Source organism: Pleurodeles waltl, chromosome 9 (genome assembly GCF_031143425.1).
Source record: "Pleurodeles waltl isolate 20211129_DDA chromosome 9, aPleWal1.hap1.20221129, whole genome shotgun sequence".
Lineage (NCBI taxonomy): Eukaryota > Metazoa > Chordata > Amphibia > Caudata > Salamandridae > Pleurodeles > Pleurodeles waltl.
The window spans coordinates 1,092,500,255-1,092,520,760 of record NC_090448.1 but is presented as its reverse complement, the minus strand read 5'-3'; the positions used below and the strand labels follow the sequence as shown (position 1 = coordinate 1,092,520,760).

The 20,506-nt window shown below is 43.7% G+C and overlaps 1 protein-coding gene across 1 annotated transcript in view; it reads right to left on the bottom strand.

Moving 5' to 3' along the window:
* The window catches only part of CAPN3 (calpain 3), a 333,505-nt gene that overhangs the window by 52,781 nt on the left and 260,218 nt on the right, over positions 1-20,506 (bottom strand). The window contains exons 13-15 of the mRNA XM_069208784.1: positions 14,205-14,413; positions 12,836-12,872; positions 6,002-6,016 (exon numbers count right to left, since the gene is read on the bottom strand). Of these exons, the coding sequence (XP_069064885.1) occupies positions 6,002-6,016; positions 12,836-12,872; positions 14,205-14,413 (261 nt within the window). The remainder of the gene's footprint in view (positions 1-6,001; positions 6,017-12,835; positions 12,873-14,204; positions 14,414-20,506) is intronic.

The following is a 20,506-nucleotide window of genomic DNA, read 5'->3' as shown; positions in this document are numbered from 1 at the left end:
CCACTAGCTTGTGCTGCAGGTCCCATAGACGATCAGTGTCCTGCAAAACAGCTTACGTCCTCTTTTGGAAGAACTACTCCTCTCCTTCTTAATGTTCCCTTCAAATGGGATATTACCAAAGCTTCATACCACAATCATAAATTAATTAGCAACAACTACATATACATGTGCAATGTTCCACCTTTGCCTCCAAACGTGAGAGAAGACAAAGCCTCACTAACAAACAAGGTCTTGCACTGGGTGAGACATACCAGGGGTTGTGGTTCAATCATCCATGATGACATTGTATCTGTCGAACGATCTAATGGTTCCCCTGGTCTCTCTGGTCCTAGTGACTTTATAACACTTAGTCTTAAAAGCCCACATTTGGTAGCAGGCCTCATGGAAATGGAAGCACGGTCTATACGCAGGAAGTCCTCAGCAATTACTCTTTCAGCTAGCTGTCCTATTGCTAGCTATATGTGTGTGAATCCTTCCACTAGATCAGCCAATTTGGTCCCGAACTATTCTACAACTACTCAAGATATAAGACCAACAGGCCATCAGGTCCAGAGAGATCCACTCCCTGATTTGGCCCAAGTCCTGTTTTGGCCCTGTTTCAAGGGCCCAACTAACCCATGATCCTGGGGCTACCTCGGATATTGACTGACTATGTCTCACCAACCTTTGCACAGCTACAGCAGCCATGAACTTTCCATCTAATTCACCTTGCCCAGGCTCTCTTCTTTTATCGGACCCACAACCTGGAACTATTAATAATACCACAAGTTTATTTAAGGCGAACCCCGTTGCCAGTAACGTCCAAGTTGATACTACCACGAACTCAAACATCTCTTGTGCCCAGCACACAGCAAAACTTTTGTCCTGGAATGTGGCTGGCATTAACAGCAAACTTGTTGACACTGAGTGGGGGGCATTCGTCGGAAATTTTAACATCTGCATGTTCCAGGAAACATGGGCAACGCATTGTACATACAAACAAGGGTATAGCTCTTTTTTCAAGCCTGCTAAGCCATCTTTAGCTGGCAGGGCGGCAGGGGGTTTAATCACATGGGTAAAATCTACAGAGGGGAGTGGTATAAAGGAGATATATGTGGATTCCCATGATATTTTGGCCGTTGCTATCTACCCAGCCTCAGGCTCTCCTGTCCTTTGTCTAAATATTTATAGCAGACCGGAACCCTCAAATCACCGATCTCCCACTGTCGAGCTATTGAATATCTTAATCTCAGACCTTTGCCTCAAATATCATATCATAATAGCTGGTGACTTTAACGTTCTACTTGAACTTAATGCAGATCACATAGAGGTCATGCAGTCTGAAGATAGTGTATGGAATATCCCTCCTCCTGTGACTTCTCATTCTACCCAGCAAAATTCATATAAACCATGCGTTAGGGCCTCACAGATAGTGGATTTCATGATATCCCATGGCCTTCGTTTGGGTAATGGCCGCTTTCCAGCGGACATTCCGGCCAGACCAACCTTCTTCAGGGGCTCATATAGCAACAAATTGGATTATATCCTCTTTGACTTAAGACTATGGCACCATATTCTAGACCTAGAGGTGGGCTTTCCCCATACTAGTGATCATGCTCCCCTCCAGATCACATACAAGAGACCTCTCCTAGTAGGGGTCGCATTTCCTCCTGTCTCCTCTACTGCTATGGAGCTGTCTAGTAATAGGCGTACAGTCAGGTGGGACTCCTTTGTGCAATCAAACAAGCTTCAAGGAAAATTGCGTGCCCTAACCTCTTCTCATCAGTTATTTGATACCAACCTTATTCTGGCTCCATTAGAAATATTGCCTCTCCATCTGGACCTTTTTGCCACTTTGAAAGAGCTGTTTACTAAACGTCCTAGGCCACTGACTATCTCCTGTATTCGACCACATACTAAATGGTTCAACAAGAGGTGTAGGGAGGCCAAAAATACTTTGGCCATCGCGCTAAGGACCAAGGACAGATCAGGCATCATCAATGCTAGACGCCATTATGCTTCTACTTGCAATAAAAGTAAACTCGAGTACGAAGAGGGGCTATGGAGCAATTTACTTGAGGCAGCTACCGTCCATGATTCCAAACGGTTCTGGCTCCTAGTTTCCTGTGGTGATCAGAACCGCGCATCTCACCTGGAGTCTTATATCCCTCCTGACATCTGGCTCTCCTACTTTTAGGAATTGTATGGACCATTGCTGGCAAGTCATATTCCTGACATAATTTCGGAGGAGCTAACAACTTTTGACGAGCCCATGTCTTTCTTGCCCCCTTTTACACTGAACGAAACTGTGTCGGCCATTGCAGCCCAGAAAGCAGCAAAAGCCCCTGGGATGGACGGGATCCCCTCTGATATGTTTAAAGTGGACCAGAATACCTGGGGCCCATATATTAACAGACTTTCTAATGCCATCTTGATTAGCAGAATTTATCCTGACTCATGGAAAGAGGTGATCATAGTGCCCATCCATAAGAAAGGAGAGAGGAACAACCCGGGTAATTATAGACCTATCAGCCTCCTCGACAACCTTCAAAAAAAATTCTGTTATCAGTTGTTGAGCAGGCTGAACAAGTGGCTAGTTGAAAATCAAATCTTAAATCATCTACAAGCGGGCTTCAGAGAAAAAATTAGCACATTAGATCAGATATTTCGTTTTACTTCTATTAAATGGAAAGTTGTCGATGTTGACTTAGGCCACCTATATGTAGCATTTGTAGACCTAAAATCGGCCTTTGATCTAGTACCCCGCCACAAACTGTGGGAAGTTCTGTCTAAAATAGGAGTCCCGTGCTCTATTTTAAATATTATCAGGGATCTTTACACTGGCAACTATGGTAGAATTAGATGGGGCCCACAAGGTGAATTAACAGAAAAATTCCTTACTGCCCGAGGTGTAAGACAAGGTTGCGTTCTTGCCCCTACCTTATTCCTTCTCTTCATAAACGCATGCATCCCTTATCTTATGGAGTGCTCTAACGACTCGCCTAAAATAGGAGGGCAGAAGATCCCCTGCCTTCTTTTTGCCGATGACACCCTGCTGATATCTCAAACAGCCACAGGCCTTTCAACCCTGCTTTCAAGATTCATTGACTATTGCAATGATTATGGGCTTGAAATTAACCGATTAAAAACCAAGTGCATGGTGTTTGGCGATAGGAAAGGCAGAATGAGACGACCTATTTATTTAGAGGGTGCCGCGCTGGAAAGAGTCAGCGACTTTGATTATTTAGGCCTGAAATTAGAAGACTCGCACAAGTGGCAGCGCCACATCCAGAAGGCAACTTTACGATTGCAACAGCGAGCGAGTGGCATTGCAAGATTTGCAGCTAGATCTCCTAGCTTTGCCATGACGCCCGCAGTAGAAATTTATAAACTACAAGCAAGAGGGGGAGCAATTTATGGAGCTGAACTGTGGGGCCACTGTTGCCTAGGTGATTTGATAAAAGTGGAGAACTCTTTTTTTAAGGTCACTGCTAAGAGTTCCTTCCAGTACCCCACTGCTCCCAATACGCATGGACCTAAATCTCCCTTCTATCAGCCAGATTGTTGCACTCAAACCCCTGTTGTACTGGATTCGCTTATGGTCAACAGATTCTCTCGTCCATTATAGATGTGCGCTAGTTAACTTGATGGCCAACAACACTAGCTCCAAAATCAAGTGGTGTGCATATGTAGAAAGGACCCTCTCGCTTCTTGGTTTGGGGTCCTATTGGAAGGAACCATTATCTATCCCTAAGAACGCAACCCAGACACTAAAGGATGCTTTCTGGCTCCACGCTCAACTTTCCCAATTGTCCGCTGTCTCGCCATCATCCATGACGGGAAACTTTCTATATTTTAAATGCCATTATGAATTTGCCCAATATATGGATATAGTATCTTCTCCGTTTGCTCGTTCATTATACATCAGATTCAGGGTGGGCTCCCTTCCTTTGCGTTCCCTCACATATAAATGATCTAATTTTAGTTGTTCTTCTAAGATGTGTCCGATGGGCTGTGCCAGAGAAGAATCAGTAACTCATATTCTCTTCCAATGCCCCGCATACTCCAAACAAAGAGCCCGTTGGATTATTCCTCTGTGCAGAAGTAAGGGTTTTAAAAACTGCTCGCTAGCTTTGAGAATTTTTAAATCTGATTCATCGGTTTTAGTGGTTTGTTGTTTGTCAAAATATTTAGATTCAATCTGGCGTATCAGACTGAACACGCTCAAAAAAGCAGAGGGAAATTTAACAATGAATGTGGCAAGCAACAATTGATGGACTTATCATTGTATGCACATATTACTTTTATTGGTTCAGACGTATTCCCTACCTCTCGTTTTGTTCTTAGATACTTTTTAAATAGAAACATCCTTTTTATCTGATATGGTTTGCCAGGCTTGTATTTTATTCTTTTACCCACAATGTGTTTTTACGTATAACTATAAGGTGCGATTTTCCAGTAGGGAACTGTTTATGTGTAAATATTTCTCTCTTCTTTTTTCTCTCCTTTTTAATCTTTTATGACTTAAATTGTTTATCATGTAGCTTGCCGTTCCTTTTTTATGTGATGTGCTTTTATGGTATTTATATTTACCGAAATAAAGCTAATGATGATGATGATGATGATGATGAATCACTAAAGTGGATTCACACTTTAATTGAAGGTATCAGTCTAATAAAGACTAGGGGCCAGATGTAGCAAGCAGTTTTGCCCATTCTGTGTCTATGGGAAAACGTGTTCGTACATATGGCCCTAGGTGCACAAAACACTGTTTTGAATCGGATGTACTATGCTAACAAATATCATGTGAACAAACCTTTACTATTATGTCTTCTATTTCAGTACTATTTCAGAGAGATAGTAAAGAATGAATCAAACACACTCAACAATGAAAAGTAAAGCCACACAAAAGAGATATAAAGGCCCATATTTACAAGCGGCCTGCGCAGCGGGAAAATCACTTTTTGTGATGCACAGGCAGTGCAGGCTGCTGACCCATATCTACAAGACCACGCAAAGCCACTTTGTGTAGCTTTACAGGGTCTTGTAGAAAAGGAGTAAGGTAATGCAGCGCAAGTCACTGCCTTGCCTTACTTTGCGTCAGGGAGGCATTTGCATGGGTGTTGCGTGGGTGCTCCCACGCAACATCCACGGATTATGACACATTCCCAGATTTACAAGGTGTTGTAAACCTGGGAATGCATCAAAAGCCTACGCCACCCCAAGGGTGGCATAAGAGTGATGCAATGGGGAGAAATATCTTTATTTCTCCCCGTTGTTTCCTCTTTCTATGCGTGCTGCATTCTGCATAGAAGGAGGAAATCGCCTCCACTGATTGTGGGTGCTTGCATTGGTGCATGACAGCAATTTGTGCAGCAATGTAGGTGGATAGGACAGGAATGCGCCACATCTTGTAGGTACAGCACATTTCTGCCCTTTCCCTGCGGCGCAGCAAGGCTCTTCCTGTGCAGTCCTGCGTTATGGGCCTTGTAAATATTGCCCTAAGTATCTGCATCAATAAGTAGATTTTACATTAGGTGTAGAAGACAGATACTTTAGTATGTTGTTATGTTTCACATATAAATCGTAATAGCAGAATATACATAAAGAAAGCAAAATGTTTCCCATCTTCTTCAAGGAGAAGACGTTTGCCTGCTACTGATCATGCAAAAAGTGAGAAATTACAGGCCCAATTCAGCAAAATGAGGAGTGAACTTCCAGAACTCTCTAGTGCCTAATCTTTATCTTTCTTCTAATTTCAGATTTAACCTTTTACTATCATAATTTTCATTATTTCAAGCAGGAAGGGAAAAACAGGTTTATCGTTGAGTCGTTGGGGGTTGGACATGCAGAAGGGCTTACAACATGCATTACCAATGTAAACTGCATGCTGACAACAGGTACTGGTGCTACCAAACACATGCATTAGTCACTCTAGTAACATGTCTATGAGATTAACTTTGACGCACACACATCTGAGTAAGCCATAGGAACTCAGGACAAGCTCCTTAGGAAGACTGACCTTTTTTTTCTTTTTCTGGCCAAGAGAGAAACAAAAGAAAATAAAGTAAGAATTTGAAAACAAATCTATATTCAACGTAATTCAACTAATACCATAACTCTACACCCCTTGCCTGAATTTATGGTGAGTTGACATTAATATCTAATAAAAAAAAAAGAAAATCGTGTTATGTGTGTTTGTTTCTTTCAGTTAATTGTTTAACCCAAAAGTACCATCAAATGTATGGTGGGCAGAGAAAATGGTAAAAGAAAATGGCAGCAATTTGCACCTCCTAAAAGACGTTTTATTTTTCCTAATCCCGTGCCCCAATCCTAGAAACAATTCCACTGATAGGTAATCATGATTCACCCGCAGCTAATACCTGAGATACAATTTATCAACCTAATATTTCATTTTGATGTTACTGTAACATTATCTGCCTTTTATGACTAACATACAACACAAGGTATCCACATGAATTGTAATCATATACTGTTTATAAAGAGAGAGATACACATGGAATAGAGGTTTGGAAATCTAGAGTCTCAAGCTCGCAAATGTTATGCTCCAGTCCATATTTTCCCTATACACCTACTGCATCTGCCATTCTCACAAGAGAAGGTCTACCAAGCAAAAATCTATCATACCAATTGTGGATGGTTACTATCTTTGAATCTGATGATAGCGAGCATTATGTGAACTTTCATAACCAGCCAATTTTTTATTTCTGACTCAACTTAACTCATATCTGTAGATATTTATTAAAGTGCTATGTTAAAGACGATTCAGCGAATCCGGAGATTCATATGATTTTAGGACATGTCCACCGAAGTAGGGTAACAAATGAGCGGGTGTGGTAGCGGGTGAGGGTGCAAGAAGGAGGAAGCTACCAGGGCCGGAGGAGACACACATTAGGGAGAAAACAACACTGGGCAAAGGGAGAAGGACATGGGCAAGAGCAATGCAATGCGCAGGGGGAGAGAAGCACAGGGATGAGATGGACCAACACAGAACTTGAAAACATGTGCACTCTCATGAAGTGCTTAAGAAATAAGAAAAGTTGCTTCCCAAAAGTGATAAGTGGAAGGACACAAGAAAAGAGGCTATGCTCTGGGAGTGGCGTGGGGCGGTGGAGAGTATGGGGACAAACACAAAATAGACAAGCAAAAGCCATCATAGATGTCATTCAGGGGGGGCCCAGATGGTCGCAAAGTAATTGCCAAGAAGATAGGGGCAACTTTTTAACTAAGCTAACAATGAATAATTGTATATTGTTTACTGGCAGTGTAAACGGGCCTCAGGTAAGTAAAAAATGTTTTTAAATATGTGTTGTGTGCATGCTTGAAGGTGAGAGTGTTTGTGTGAGAGAGAGAGTGTTCATGTGTAAGCATTTCTGTATGTGAGCGTGTGTGAGTGGAAGTGACAGGTGATAGGATTGGCAAAAAATTAGATTATATGTCATTAAGTGAGTATGAATGAGTCAGGGTGAGTGAGAATGATTGAGTGAGAGTAAGCGTGAGTGCAAGTCAGCATGAGTGAGTAGGTGGATGGAGTGAGAGTAAATGTGAGTGCAAGTCATGCATGAGTGAGTAGGTGTGAGTTAATCAGTGTACAAATGAGCGACAATGTGTGAATGAGTGTAACCTTGAGTGTCAGATAAAGAGAATGAATTTGTACAAATGAGTGGGAATGACTAAGTAAGAGTGAGTAGGTAAGAAAGAGTGTGAGTTAGTGAAAGAAAATTAGCAAGAGTGAGAATGTAGGTTGTGCTTGTGAGTCTGCTTTTGGCACTGGCAAAATAATAATGTTCTCTTACTGAAGGCAATTAAAGACAGGGATCCGGCGTACTAGAGGTAATACTTGATATATGGGATATCAGTGGCAAAAGCCGACACAGGCATACTGGAGGTAGTGCTTGGTATTGGACACCCAAAATGCTGGCTCTAGAACACTGGAGGTGATTCTCCAGGGGACAAACATAACAAAAGTCTGGCTTCATCATACTAGGGGCACATTTTGGCATAAGGGTAACCCATGATATAAAGATAACATTATTAGCAAAATTCTAGGAATAGCATATTATATTTACCTGTTGGCATAAGGGGGCACCCATGGCATATAGGGGTACCCATGGCTAAATGCTGGCCACGGGTGCCCCCATTTTTAGCATATGGGGGTGACCACAGCACATTTAGAAAAAAGGTCAAGATTCATTGACTTTGCACAGCATGAAAGGACTTCTATATTTAACAAGCACCCTTTCATAGACCATGGTTTTTTAGCAGATTCATGTGAAACGTTTGCTTTAAAATGTACTATTTGACCTATTTTTTTAAAATGTTCTTGTGGAGAGAACCTCTTTCCACCGAACCCTTACAAAGGAGCGCTGGTAATTTTTTTGATGAGTACTAATTATGGTTAAGTATTGTATTACACCCTCACCACTATCAAAGGTTATGTCAGCACGCTAATTTAGGTATATCCAAGAGACATTTGTGTTGTATTTTTAATATTAACGACACAGTTACAATGTAACTTCAGTGATGTTAATTACCATGATATCATCCTGGTTACGGTCAAGTGACATCTTTTCCTGAAAACATTCTGGGTCAAATGTCACATGATGTCATTTCCTTTGATGCCAATAAGATCAAAGGGTGTGGTATGTCAAATCTGCTACCGTGGCATTTTGGTGACTCCCTCTCCAGGTAACCCATTAGAAAAGAAGCAAGCAAATAAAGCCAAACAATGCTAAGCAGTGGCTAGGATCTAATCCAATTGTACATTCTTGGTAAGATGACAATAGATTTTTTGAAAGCAGACAGTGTGCGCTTGTTCTGTGTCTCTGACAGACATATGCACCCTTATCAAGCAGGAACCACAATCCTAGTGAGGGTTAGCCACAAGCACACCCTAATTAACCTGTGCTCAGCCTCTAGTAGCTTGGCACATACCAGTCAGGCTTTAATTAAGGGGCAATGTGTAAAGTGTTTCAACACTTCAAACGGTAAAACACTGAAAACACCACATAAAAAGATACAAACCTGGTTAGAAAAAATAGAACTTGATTTAATAAATAAAACAATACAAAAGCAATAAAAATCCAATAAGAAGAACTTGAGTTATGAATTTTTAAAGTATAAACTGTAAGATAGCATTTAGAAGAAAAACGCACAACCTGAGTTATCTGGTCGCACCAGACCAGGACAAAGTCAAATGTTCAGGCCGATGGAGCACGGCCGGCTACAGGGACCTCGCTGGGTCAGCTGAACTGAAAGTACCTTAAATCCACGTGCTGGGCCGATGCTTTGGTGCCGAACCACTCAGTTGAGGAGATGCATCAAAGTTCCCCACACAGCGCTGGCAATGCGTTGGAGCCAAGATGCAATGGTGATCAGGTGCAGGTGCCGGCTGCATCGCGTCGAACAGATGCACTGAGTCCGATGAGACGAAGTGGCTGCGATGCAGAGTTTGCCTTTGTCATCCAAGCTGTCGTCAGGGGGGATGCACAGATCTTGTGCCAATGAAAATGCTGCAGTGCTGGTTCTGAAAGCGATGTGCCAGTTTTATCCATGCAACGGCAGAAATGAGCCCATTCTGTCCAAGCAATGGTGGAAATGCAGTGGTTCTGCTGGAGCAGCGGCTGAAGCCCTGCTTCCTAGGGCCCAGGATTGGGGGTGTTACCACTTGGCAGGTTAGGCTCACAGCTGGCAGAGTCCAGTTGTAGTGTTGGGTTGGTTGGAAGTCTTTTAGGTCCCTGAGACTTCAGATCAGGAGACCAGTCAGTTGGCCCTCTGGAGTCACTCTGGGTTCTAGGTAGGAGAGATGGAAATCCAATCTTTTTGCCCAGGGCAGGAAGGCAGCAGGTCAGTATAGTCAGACAGCAGTTCTTCCAGAGCAGCAGTCCAGCAGAGTCATAGTTCTTGAAGCAGCACAGCAGTCCTTCTTTCTGGCAGGGTACCCACAGGTTCAGAAGCATACTGAAGTGGTGGGGTCTGAGGTCCAGTTCTTATACCCAGTGGTGCCTTTGAAGTGGGAAAGACTTCAAAAAAGTATTTGAAGTGCACAGACGTCTTACTATCCTATCCTGGCTCCAGACTCACTACAGGGGGGTATGAAGCCCGTTGTGCAGGGACAGGACACAGCCTATTCAGGTGTAAGTGTGAGGCTGTGGCCAGCTTCTCCCTCCCATCCTGTCTGGATGGCCCATCAAGTCAGAACTTAGCTCCAATTGTGTGTGGCTGTCTAGAGGGAATACAAAAAGCCCAGCTGTCACCCACCCTAAGCAAGTGGTAAGAGACAGATGGCAGGCACACAGGGCTAAGAGCAAAAAGAAATTACAACTTTTTGAGAGTGACATTTTCGAAATTGTAGCAATAAATCAGGCTTTACCATTAAAGAGGATTCATTATTACAATTCCATAGGTACTAAACATGCCAGATCTACCTCCTCTCAATCAAGAATTACAGCTTATTAAATGTAATAAGAAATCCCCCAATGTTATCCTACGAGGAGTAGGCCTCACATTAGTGAAAAATGAATTTGAGAGTGTTTCACTACCAGGACATGTAAAACTGAAAGGCACATGTCCTACCTGCCTTAGGTGTGACATATATTTAATAAAAGGGAAGTTTACGGCTTAGCAAGGGGTTTTAAATGCTAAGTCGACATGGCAGTTGACACTGCATTCTGGCTGAAATGGCAGGCCTGGGACAGTTTTAAAGAGATACTTAAGTGGATGGCACAATCAGTGCTGCAGGCCACTAGCAGCATTTAATTTACAGGCCCAGGGCACATGTAGTGCACTTTACTAGGGACTTATAAGTAAATTAGCACTGGTTAGCAGTGGAAAGTGCAGTGTCCTAATGCCAACAAAAATGAATTCAGCAAAATTGAAGGTAAGCAGGCAAAAGGTTTGGGGGAAGATCACCCTAAGGCTGACAGATCTGACAGTGATGTCTGGTAGGCTCAACCTAAAAAACCTGGCCGTGACTACTCACCACACTGACACACCATATATAACACATCTAGCTAATAGACAGATGTATGACCACTGTAGCTGCTTATAAAGCCTTATAAGCTGGATAAATATAATTTGAACTTTCTTAGAATACTTCTTCGGCCTGCCCATATGCCAGCAAAAACAGTTGTTCAGGATCACCATGTAGATCCGATTGATTCTCTCTATTGATGACTGAGGCAAAGTCACACAACCTCCCGGATATTTAATAATCTTTCATGTCAATGTGTATTTCACATGCAAATGTATACCTGTGCCATTGGTTACCACATTCGCTAATGGCAGCAAGACCTAAAGCCTTCTGCCTCTTCATGCCTGGTCATACATTTTTGTAATTTCATCAAGAGAAGGTAATCTATCCTATATTTGGAATGTAAATATGCAGAGTTTATAGACACATGTTTAATCAGGGAACTGATATCGGCAGAACAATAAGCCCTCATCCTCCCACAAGCATGCCTCTTGCATTCAAACCAGAGCCCCCCTAACATTCTGCTACTATTACATTTTCCAAAACCTAGATTCCAGATTCTTGGTCCTCACAAATGAAAACAACAGTCTTAGCACCAGCAGCCTCATCAGATCATCATGCTGGTAATCACGGCATATATAGCAGGTGACAAAGAAACTTGCAGACACTGACCCACCAAACAGGATTCTAAAACTGAGCAGCGTTCAGCAAAAACCCCACTTGAAGTCCAAGCAGCAAAACAAGCAGTCAGGCCTCTAGAATAATATGGGGCATATTTATACTCTGTTTGCACCGAATGTGCGTAAAATTGTTTTATGCATATTCGGCGCAAACTATGCACCATATTTAAACTATTATCACACAAAGCAAGAAGATCATAAGCAGGTTGAGTGTTCCAAGGCTTCCTCTCAAGGTCTGTAGTCGTGGTGTGGTCGCACGCATCAAGAAAGAAGTACAGGGTGTACAGCCCTAATCCCAAAACCCCTGTAGATGTACTTTATACTACGTAACACTTGCTAACCAGAACTCCAGAGCGTTAGGCCTCTCTGGACTTGTCAACAAAGAAACGGCAGCTGGGGGTAACAAAACAGTTTAAGTCATCTACTACATAAAGAAACAGATGTAGATCAGTCTATGTCAATGCTTAATGTGTGCATGTGGTCCGTAGTGGGTACCGGTACTCATTTTTGGGGACAGAGGCTTATTTTTTTATATTCAGGCTTTGATCACGAGCAAGGGAAAGGCAGAAAATGGCAAAGAAAGAGGAAGCGAAAGACAGGGGAACAGTGACAAAGGGAAAAGGTTTGGTTTGAAAAGAACTTGCAAGAGTGAGATGAAGAGACAGGAATTGAAAGGTAGTCGAAGAAAGACGCACAAGTTTGAATTAAGACATGGCAGTGCTGGTATTCGGTAACCTCGGTAGACAACAGCATTGCTGGTGGGCTCCTAGCTAATTTTTGGGCCCCTGCACTTTTTTTTTAAATAAATTAAGCACTGGACTATATTTATTTTTGTTTGTATATATGTTTGTTTTCTGACAGGTTTTACCAATGCCTCTTTTTGTTATAAAATTATAACCAACAGGAAAAAGGCTCAATGTATCTATTTGATACCATATTATTGATGTGACATATTATGCAACAAAAAATGATAAATGATCAGAAACTCTACTGGTAATTTGAAATACCACGATAGTGCATAAATTACTGCCTAAGCAGAATGTCCCAAACAGTTCACAAATAGATTAAGCACCGCTTCCTCTACTTCCAATAAATCAATTTTCACGTTTTTTTTATCTGATTTCTACAGTGTGCATTGTTTGTGTAGGACGATCTCTATAAATTGGCAAGCAGAGGTACATACACTTGGGCGGTCCACCTCAATCTTGTTTTCAACTTCCCTAAAACAAAACAAATATCAATATTTTAGAAGGTTTTGTTAAACAAGTAAAATAAGAAATGTGTCCAATGGTGGATACTTGCATCAGAAACAATTCACAGTTACAAACAAAATTTGATATCTTGTCTGAGAAGGACCACTAGTGGACCCTACATGCGGGAGACATTTAAAAGTGGTGGTAGTGATATCCTTAAAGTTACTGCTTGCAGGTGAGGTGGGATGCAGAGGTGAAGGCGCAAGGGACATGGAAGTGTTGTGCAGAATGATGGGTGCAGTGTGATGGATGACCTATATGGCCAGTCTTGCTCGCTGTCTCCTAACTGGGTTTAGCTACCATTATAAGTTTTACTGCTGTACACACGGTACTGGGATGAACTGATGGATTGGGAAGTAGAGGGCATGCGAGTAAGGGCAAAGGGGCAGTGGGAAGGAGACAGTGCTTTGGAACATTCTCCCTCCTCTCCATCCTGACCACCAAGCATTTTCCCTCACATACCACAAGATTAAGGGGCTAGACATAATCCAACCAGTTCCAGAACATTGATGTGAACGGTTGTCATAGCCCATCACTGGATCAGGTTGGACTACGTGAGGTGCACGCCCTAAGCTTAAACCGAGTGAACCTGCACTGGGCTGCCTTCCACCATGGTTGCCTGACATTGTTTTCCTAAACTCATCAATGAATAAAACCAAACCGGGTTAAGTAGGTCACCGGGTGACTGATGTCACAATAGGTCTGAAAACCCTGGTGCGCATCATCAAACAAAGGAACAGTCTAAGATGCCTATTGTTGATTGCAAGAGATGCAGGACTGGGCAAAGAGAACTTTCTAGCCTGGACGGCCCCATTCAAATAACTCACAAGACAACTCAACTTTGGTAGCAAACTCTCAATGTAAATTACTATACGTTATTAATAGTACACTTGTGAACGACTGCCGCTGGTGAACACTCATGAACCTACAGGTTTATGCTGAGATGACGAGAGGTGAATAATGCCAGCTAATTGTTTTTATGTATGTGTTTTCTAGTTTTATAAAGTTTTATAAAGCACAAATAAGGCCCATGCAGGAGTCAGTATACCCGACACTGGCATTAGTGCTCATTTTTAATAGCAGCCCCAGCAACGGATGGGCCTCCAACAGAAGCCATATGTTGAGTACATAACAAACAATGGAAATCTTTGAAGTCAAACAGGAGACTTTAGAAATGTCTGAGATGCCACAATAATTATATGACACCCCAAGTGGTTACCATCATTCACACTTCGTTTTCAAATCTAGATAGTACCGATATATATCGATATGGATCTCTCGCCTGACTTTCTAACTTACTCTGAGAGATTTTGCTTCTCCGAGAACACCCTGAGGATGAAGTCGCCTTCCTGGTGCGGCTCATAGGTTGATGGGATGATGACGTACTCGCTGGGCGGAAGTCGGATGCGCTCAGAAACTTCGCGCATGTTGATGTAGGACTTGCACCGGGCCTTGGAGGCATTGTAGAGGAAAAAATCCTTTTGAAGATGCTGTTTGTTGCCGTGCATCTGAAAGAAAGGATTCAACAATGTCTTTACACAACTAATAATTGTGTGGAATCATCACGTACAGCATGCATTGCGAAAATATACACCTGGACGTTTACATCGATGTTTGGAGTTAATAGTTTGTTGAATTCACAAAAAGTACCAAAAGTGCCTCTTTGAAGCTGCTATCCTAGAGGGCGCATACACATGAGTAAATGTAGCTGGTGTACATTTGCACTTACTTGAGTAAATACTTCAAAAAGAGCACTTGCACTGTAATGAAAATGTCACTTACCCAGTGTACATCTGTTCGTGGCATCAGTCGCAGTAGATTCGCATGTTCTGCAATAGCTCGCCATCTGGTGTTGGGCCGGAGTGTTACAAGTTGTTTTTCTTCGAAGAAGTCTTTCGAGTCACGGGACCGAGTGGCTCCTCCTTTTGTCTCCATTGCGCATGGGCGTCGACTCCATCTTCGATTGTTTTTCCCCGCAGAGGGTGAGGTAGGAGTTGAATTGTAGTAATAGTGCCCATGCAATGGAGTGACTAAGTATGCACCTATTTAAGGTTGAGATGACACATATATAAATAATTGAAGGTAACTTCCAAACTGCTACAGGCTCCCGGGGAGGCGGGTGGGCACATGCGAATCTACTGCGACTGATGCCACGAACAGATGTACACTGGGTAAGTGACATTTTCAGTTCGATGGCATCTGTCGCTGTAGATACGCATGTTCTGCATAGACTAGTAAGCAGTTATTTCCCCAAAAGCGGTGGATCAGCCTGTAGGAGTGGAAGTAGTGTGAAATAATGTTCTTAATACAGCTTGACCTACTGTGGCTTGTTGTGCGGATAACACGTCTACACAGTAGTGCTTGGTGAATGTGTGAGGCGTAGACCATGTGGCTGCCTTACATATTTCTTGCATTGGGATGTTTCCTAGAAAGGCCATGGTAGCCCCTTTCTTTCTGGTTGAGTGTGCCCTTGGTGTAATGGGCAGCTGTCGTTTAGCTTTAAGGTAGCAGATTTGGATGCATTTAACTATCCATCTGGCTATACCTTGTTTTGAAATTGGGTTTCCTGCATGAGGTTTTTGAAATGCAATAAAGAGTTGTTTAGTCTTTCTGATGTTTTTTGTTCTGTCAATGTAATACATTAATGCTCTTTTGACATCTAATGTATGTAGTGCCCTTTCAGCTACGGAATCTGGCTGTGGGAAGAACACTGGAAGTTCCACTGTTTGATTTAGATGGAACGGTGAAATAACCTTTGGCAAAAATTTAGGATTGGTCCTTAGGACGACTTTATTTTTGTGTAGTTGTATAAAAGGTTCTTGTATTGTAAACGCCTGAATCTCGCTTACTCTTCTTAGGGAAGTAATGGCGATGAGAAATGCCACCTTCCAGGTTAGGAACTGTATGTCGCAGGAGTGCATGGGTTCAAAAGGTGGACCCATAAGTCTAGTTAGGACAACATTTAGGTTCCATGAAGGAACAGGTAGTGTTCTTGGTGGTATAATTCTTCTAAGGCCCTCCATGAATGCTTTAATGACTGGTATCTTAAATAGGGAAGTTGAATAGGTAGTCTGCAGGTATGCGGATATTGCTGCAAGGTGTATTTTAATGGAAGAGAAAGCTAGGTTAGATTTTTGTAAGTGAAGCAAGTAACCCACTACATGTTCTGGAGTAGTGTGTAATGGTTGTATTTGATTAATATGGCAGTAGCAAACAAACCTCTTCCATTTACTTGCATAACAGTGCCTGGTGGATGGCCTTCTGGCTTGTTTTATGACTTCCATACATTCTTGGGTAAGTTGTAAGTGCCCGAATTCTAGGACTTCAGGAGCCAGATTGCTAGATTCAGCGATGCTGGATCTGGGTGTCTGATCTTTTGGTTGTGCTGTGTCAACAGATCTGGCCTGTTGGGCAATTTGATGCAGGGTACCACTGATAGGTCTAGCAGCGTTGTGTACCAGGGTTGCCTTGCCCAAGTTGGTGCTATCAATATGAGTTTGAGTTTGCTTTGACTGAGTTTGTTTACCAGGTAAGGAAGGAGAGGGAGAGGAGGAAAAGCGTAAGCAAATATCCCTGACCAGTTCATCCATAGGGCATTGCCTTGGGATTGTTTGTGTGGGTATCTGGATGCGAAGTTTTGGCATTTTGCGTTCTCCTTTGTCGCAAACAAGTCTATTTGAGGTGTTCCCCAGAGTTTGAAATAAGTGTTCAGAATTTGGGGGTGAATTTCCCATTCGTGGACCTGTTGATGATCTCGAGAGAGATTGTCTGCGAGTTGATTTTGGATCCCTGGTATAAACTGTGCTATTAGGCGAATTTGGTTGTGAATTGCCCAATGCCAAATTTTTTGTGCTAGCAGGCTTAACTGCGTGGAGTGCGCCCCCCCTGCTTGTTTAGATAATACATTGTTGTCATGTTGTCTGTTTTGACGAGAATGTATTTGTGAACTATTATTGGTTGGAAGGCTTTTAGTGCTTGAAAAACTGCTAGAAGTTCTAGGTGATTGATATGCAGTTTTGTTTGATGTACATTCCATTGTCCTTGTATGCTGTGTTGATCGAGGTGTGCTCCCCACCCTGTCATGGAAGCGTCTGTTGTTATTATGTATTGTGGCACTGGGTCTTGGAAAGGCCGCCCCTTGTTTAAATTTATGTTGTTCCACCACAGAAGCGAGAGGTAAGTTTGGCGGTCTATTAACACCAGATCTAGAAGGTGACCCTGTGCTTGAGACCACTGTGATGCTAGGCATTGTTGTAAGGGCCTCATGTGCAGTCTTGCGTTTGGGACAATGGCTATGCATGAAGACATCATGCCTAGGAGTTGTAATACCATCTTTGCCTGTATCTTTTGTGATGGATACATGCGTTGTATGATGGTGTTGAAATTTAGAATTCTTTGTGGACTTGGAGTGGCTACTCCCTTTGATGTGTCTATTATGGCTCCTAGGTATTGTTGTACCTTGCGCGGCAGAATGTTGGATTTTGTAAAGTTGACGGTGAACCCGAGTTTGAAGAGGGTTTGTATGATCTGATTTGTGTGATTTGAGCACTGTATGAACGAATGGGCCTTGATTAGCCAGTCGTCCAAATATGGGAACACATGTATTTGCTGCCTTCTTATGTGTGCAGCGACTACCGCTAGACATTTGGTAAAGACTCTTGGTGCGGTTGTTAATCCGAAAGGCAGTACCTTGAATTGGTAATGTATTCCTTTGAATACAAACCTTAGGTATTTCCTGTGCGATGGGTGTATTGGTATATGGAAATAAGCATCCTTGAGGTCTAAAGTTGCCATGTAGTCGTGTAGTTTTAGCAATGGCAATACTTCTTGTAGTGTGACCATGTGGAAGTGGTCTGATTTGATGAAAGTGTTCACTACTCTGAGGTCTAGGATTGGTCTCAGTGTTTTGTCCTTCTTTGGTATCAGAAAGTACAGTGAGTAAACTCCTGTGTTTATTTGTGTGTTTGGCACTAATTCGATTGCATTCTTTTGCAATAGTGCCTGCACTTCTATCTCCAGGAGATTGGAATGGTGTGTTGTTAAATTTTGTGCTTTTGGTGGTATGTTTGGAGGGAATTGTAGAAATTCTATGCAATAACCATGTTGGATAATTGCTAGAACCCAAGTGTCTGTAGTGATTTTCTGCCATGCTTCGTAATAATGACCTATTCTTCCCCCCACTGGTGTTGTGTGGAGGGGGTGAGTGACATGTGAGTCACTGTTTAGTAGTAGGTGTTTTGGGGCTTTGAAATCTTCCTCTATTTCTAGGGAATTGCCCTCCTCTATATTGTCCCCGAAAACCTCCTCTATACTGTCCCTGGTAACTGGACGGTGTGGCTTGTGAGGTGCTGGCTTGTGTGCTTTGACCCCGAAACCCCCCTCGAAAGGGCGTTTTACGGAATGTGCTGTAATTGCCTCTGCTCTGCGGGGAGTAGAGTGCGCCCATGGCTTTGGCAGTGTCCGTATCTTTTTTGAGTTTCTCAATCGCTGTGTCCACTTCTGGACCGAACAATTGTTTTTCGTTAAAAGGCATATTGAGAACTGCTTGTTGAATCTCTGGTTTAAAACCAGACGTTCGGAGCCATGCATGCCTTCTGATAGTTACAGATGTATTAATTGTCCGTGCAGCTGTATCTGCAGCGTCCATGGAGGAGCGTATCTGGTTGTTGGAGATGGTCTGTCCCTCCTCAACCACTTGTTTTGCCCTATTTTGTAAGTCCTTGGGCAGATGTTCAATGAGATGTTGCATCTCGTCCCAGTGGGCTCTGTCATAGCACGCAAGTAGTGCCTGGGAGTTCGCGATGCGCCACTGGTTTGCAGCTTGTGCTGCGACTCTTTTACCAGCTGCATCGAACTTGCGGCTTTCTTTATCTGGGGGTGGTGCATCTCCAGATGTGTGAGAGTTGGCCCTTTTCCTAGCTGCTCCTACAACAACAGAGTCTGGTGGCAGCTGTGTAGTGATGAAAACCGGGTCCGTAGGAGGCGGCTTATACTTTTTTTCCACCCTTGGTGTGATTGCCCTACTTTTGACCGGCTCCTTAAAGATGTCTTTTGCGTGCCGGAGCATACCAGGGAGCATAGGCAGGCTTTGGTATGAGCTGTGGGTGGAGGAGAGTGTGTTGAATAAGAAATCATCCTCTACCTGTTCTGAGTGGAGGCTTACGTGGTGAAATTGTGCTGCTCTAGCCACCACTTGAGAGTACGCGGTGCTGTCTTCTGGTGGAGATGGCTTCGTAGGGTATGCCTCCGGACTGTTATCTGACACTGGGGCGTCGTATAGGTCCCATGCGTCCTGATCTTGGTCACCCTGGCTCATGGTGGTGTGAGCTGGGGAGTGTGATGGAGTTTGTGCAGGTGAAACGTTAATCACGGGCGGAGGAGAGGGTGGTGGTGTAACTCTCTTCACCACTTTTGGTTGTGGTGTTTGTTCCGTCTGGAACTCCAACCTTCTCTTTCTCCTAATGGGGGGAAGGGTGCTTATTTTTCCTGTCCCTTGCTGAATGAAGATACGCTTTTGCGTATGGTCCACATCAGTTGCTTGTAGCTGTTCCTCAAACCTATGCTTCTGCATTTGGGAGGTTAGCGAGTGCTCTTCTGTATAAGAGCCTGAAGCTGGGTCGCTTGCAGTTTGTTTCGGCATCGAAACTTTGTCTGCATGTTTTTTCGGCTACGAGGTCACTTTTTTCCTTTTCGGGGCCAAAACCTCTCGGCGTCGATCTGTTTCGGTGCCGCTGTCTCGGCGTCGAGCCGTGTCCACACCGGCATCTCGGTGTCGAGGCTTGTCTCCAGCACTTTCTCGGTCCCGAGAAGGCTGCGTGCCGGTGTCTCGACCGGAGTCGGACGATCTCGGCACTGTTTGGGCCTTTTTCGGTGCCGACGGTCGGTCACCGAATTTATGGGTGGAGCCATGGCCTGGTGGCAGTGGCGTCCCCTGGGCCTTGTAAATGTTCCTCTGAGTGGATTTCGACGTCTTACTCACGGTTTGTATATCGTCGAATCCTTCGGAGTCTGAGTCTTGGATCGAGAAGGTACCTTCTTCTTCCTGTTCCTCGAACTCCCGTTGGGCTGTCGGTGCAGACGCCATCTGAAGTCTTCTGGCTCGACGGTCTCGGAGTGTTTTTCGGGACCGGAACGCACGACAGGCCTCGCAGGTGTCTTCGCTGTGCTCAGGTGACAGGCACAGGTTGCAGACCAAGTGTTGGTCTGTGTAGGGGTATTTATTGTGGCATTTGGGGCAGAAACGGAACGGGGTCCGTTCCATCGGCGTTCTTCAGCACGCGGTCGGGCCGACCAGGCCCCGACGGAGGATCGAAAAACCTACCCCGAAGGGCACCGGAGCTCTTCGATCTTCGACGCGATGTGGAATCTAAGTACGCCGATCCCGAACGCAACAATACCGACGAAAATCTTCCGAAATTAGCTAATTTTCCGTTCCGAAACTCGGAGCGACAGGAACACGTCCGAACCCGATGGCGGAAAAAAAACAATCGAAGATGGAGTCGACGCCCATGCGCAATGGAGACAAAAGGAGGAGCCACTCGGTCCCGTGACTCGAAAGACTTCTTCGAAGAAAAACAACTTGTAACACTCCGGCCCAACAC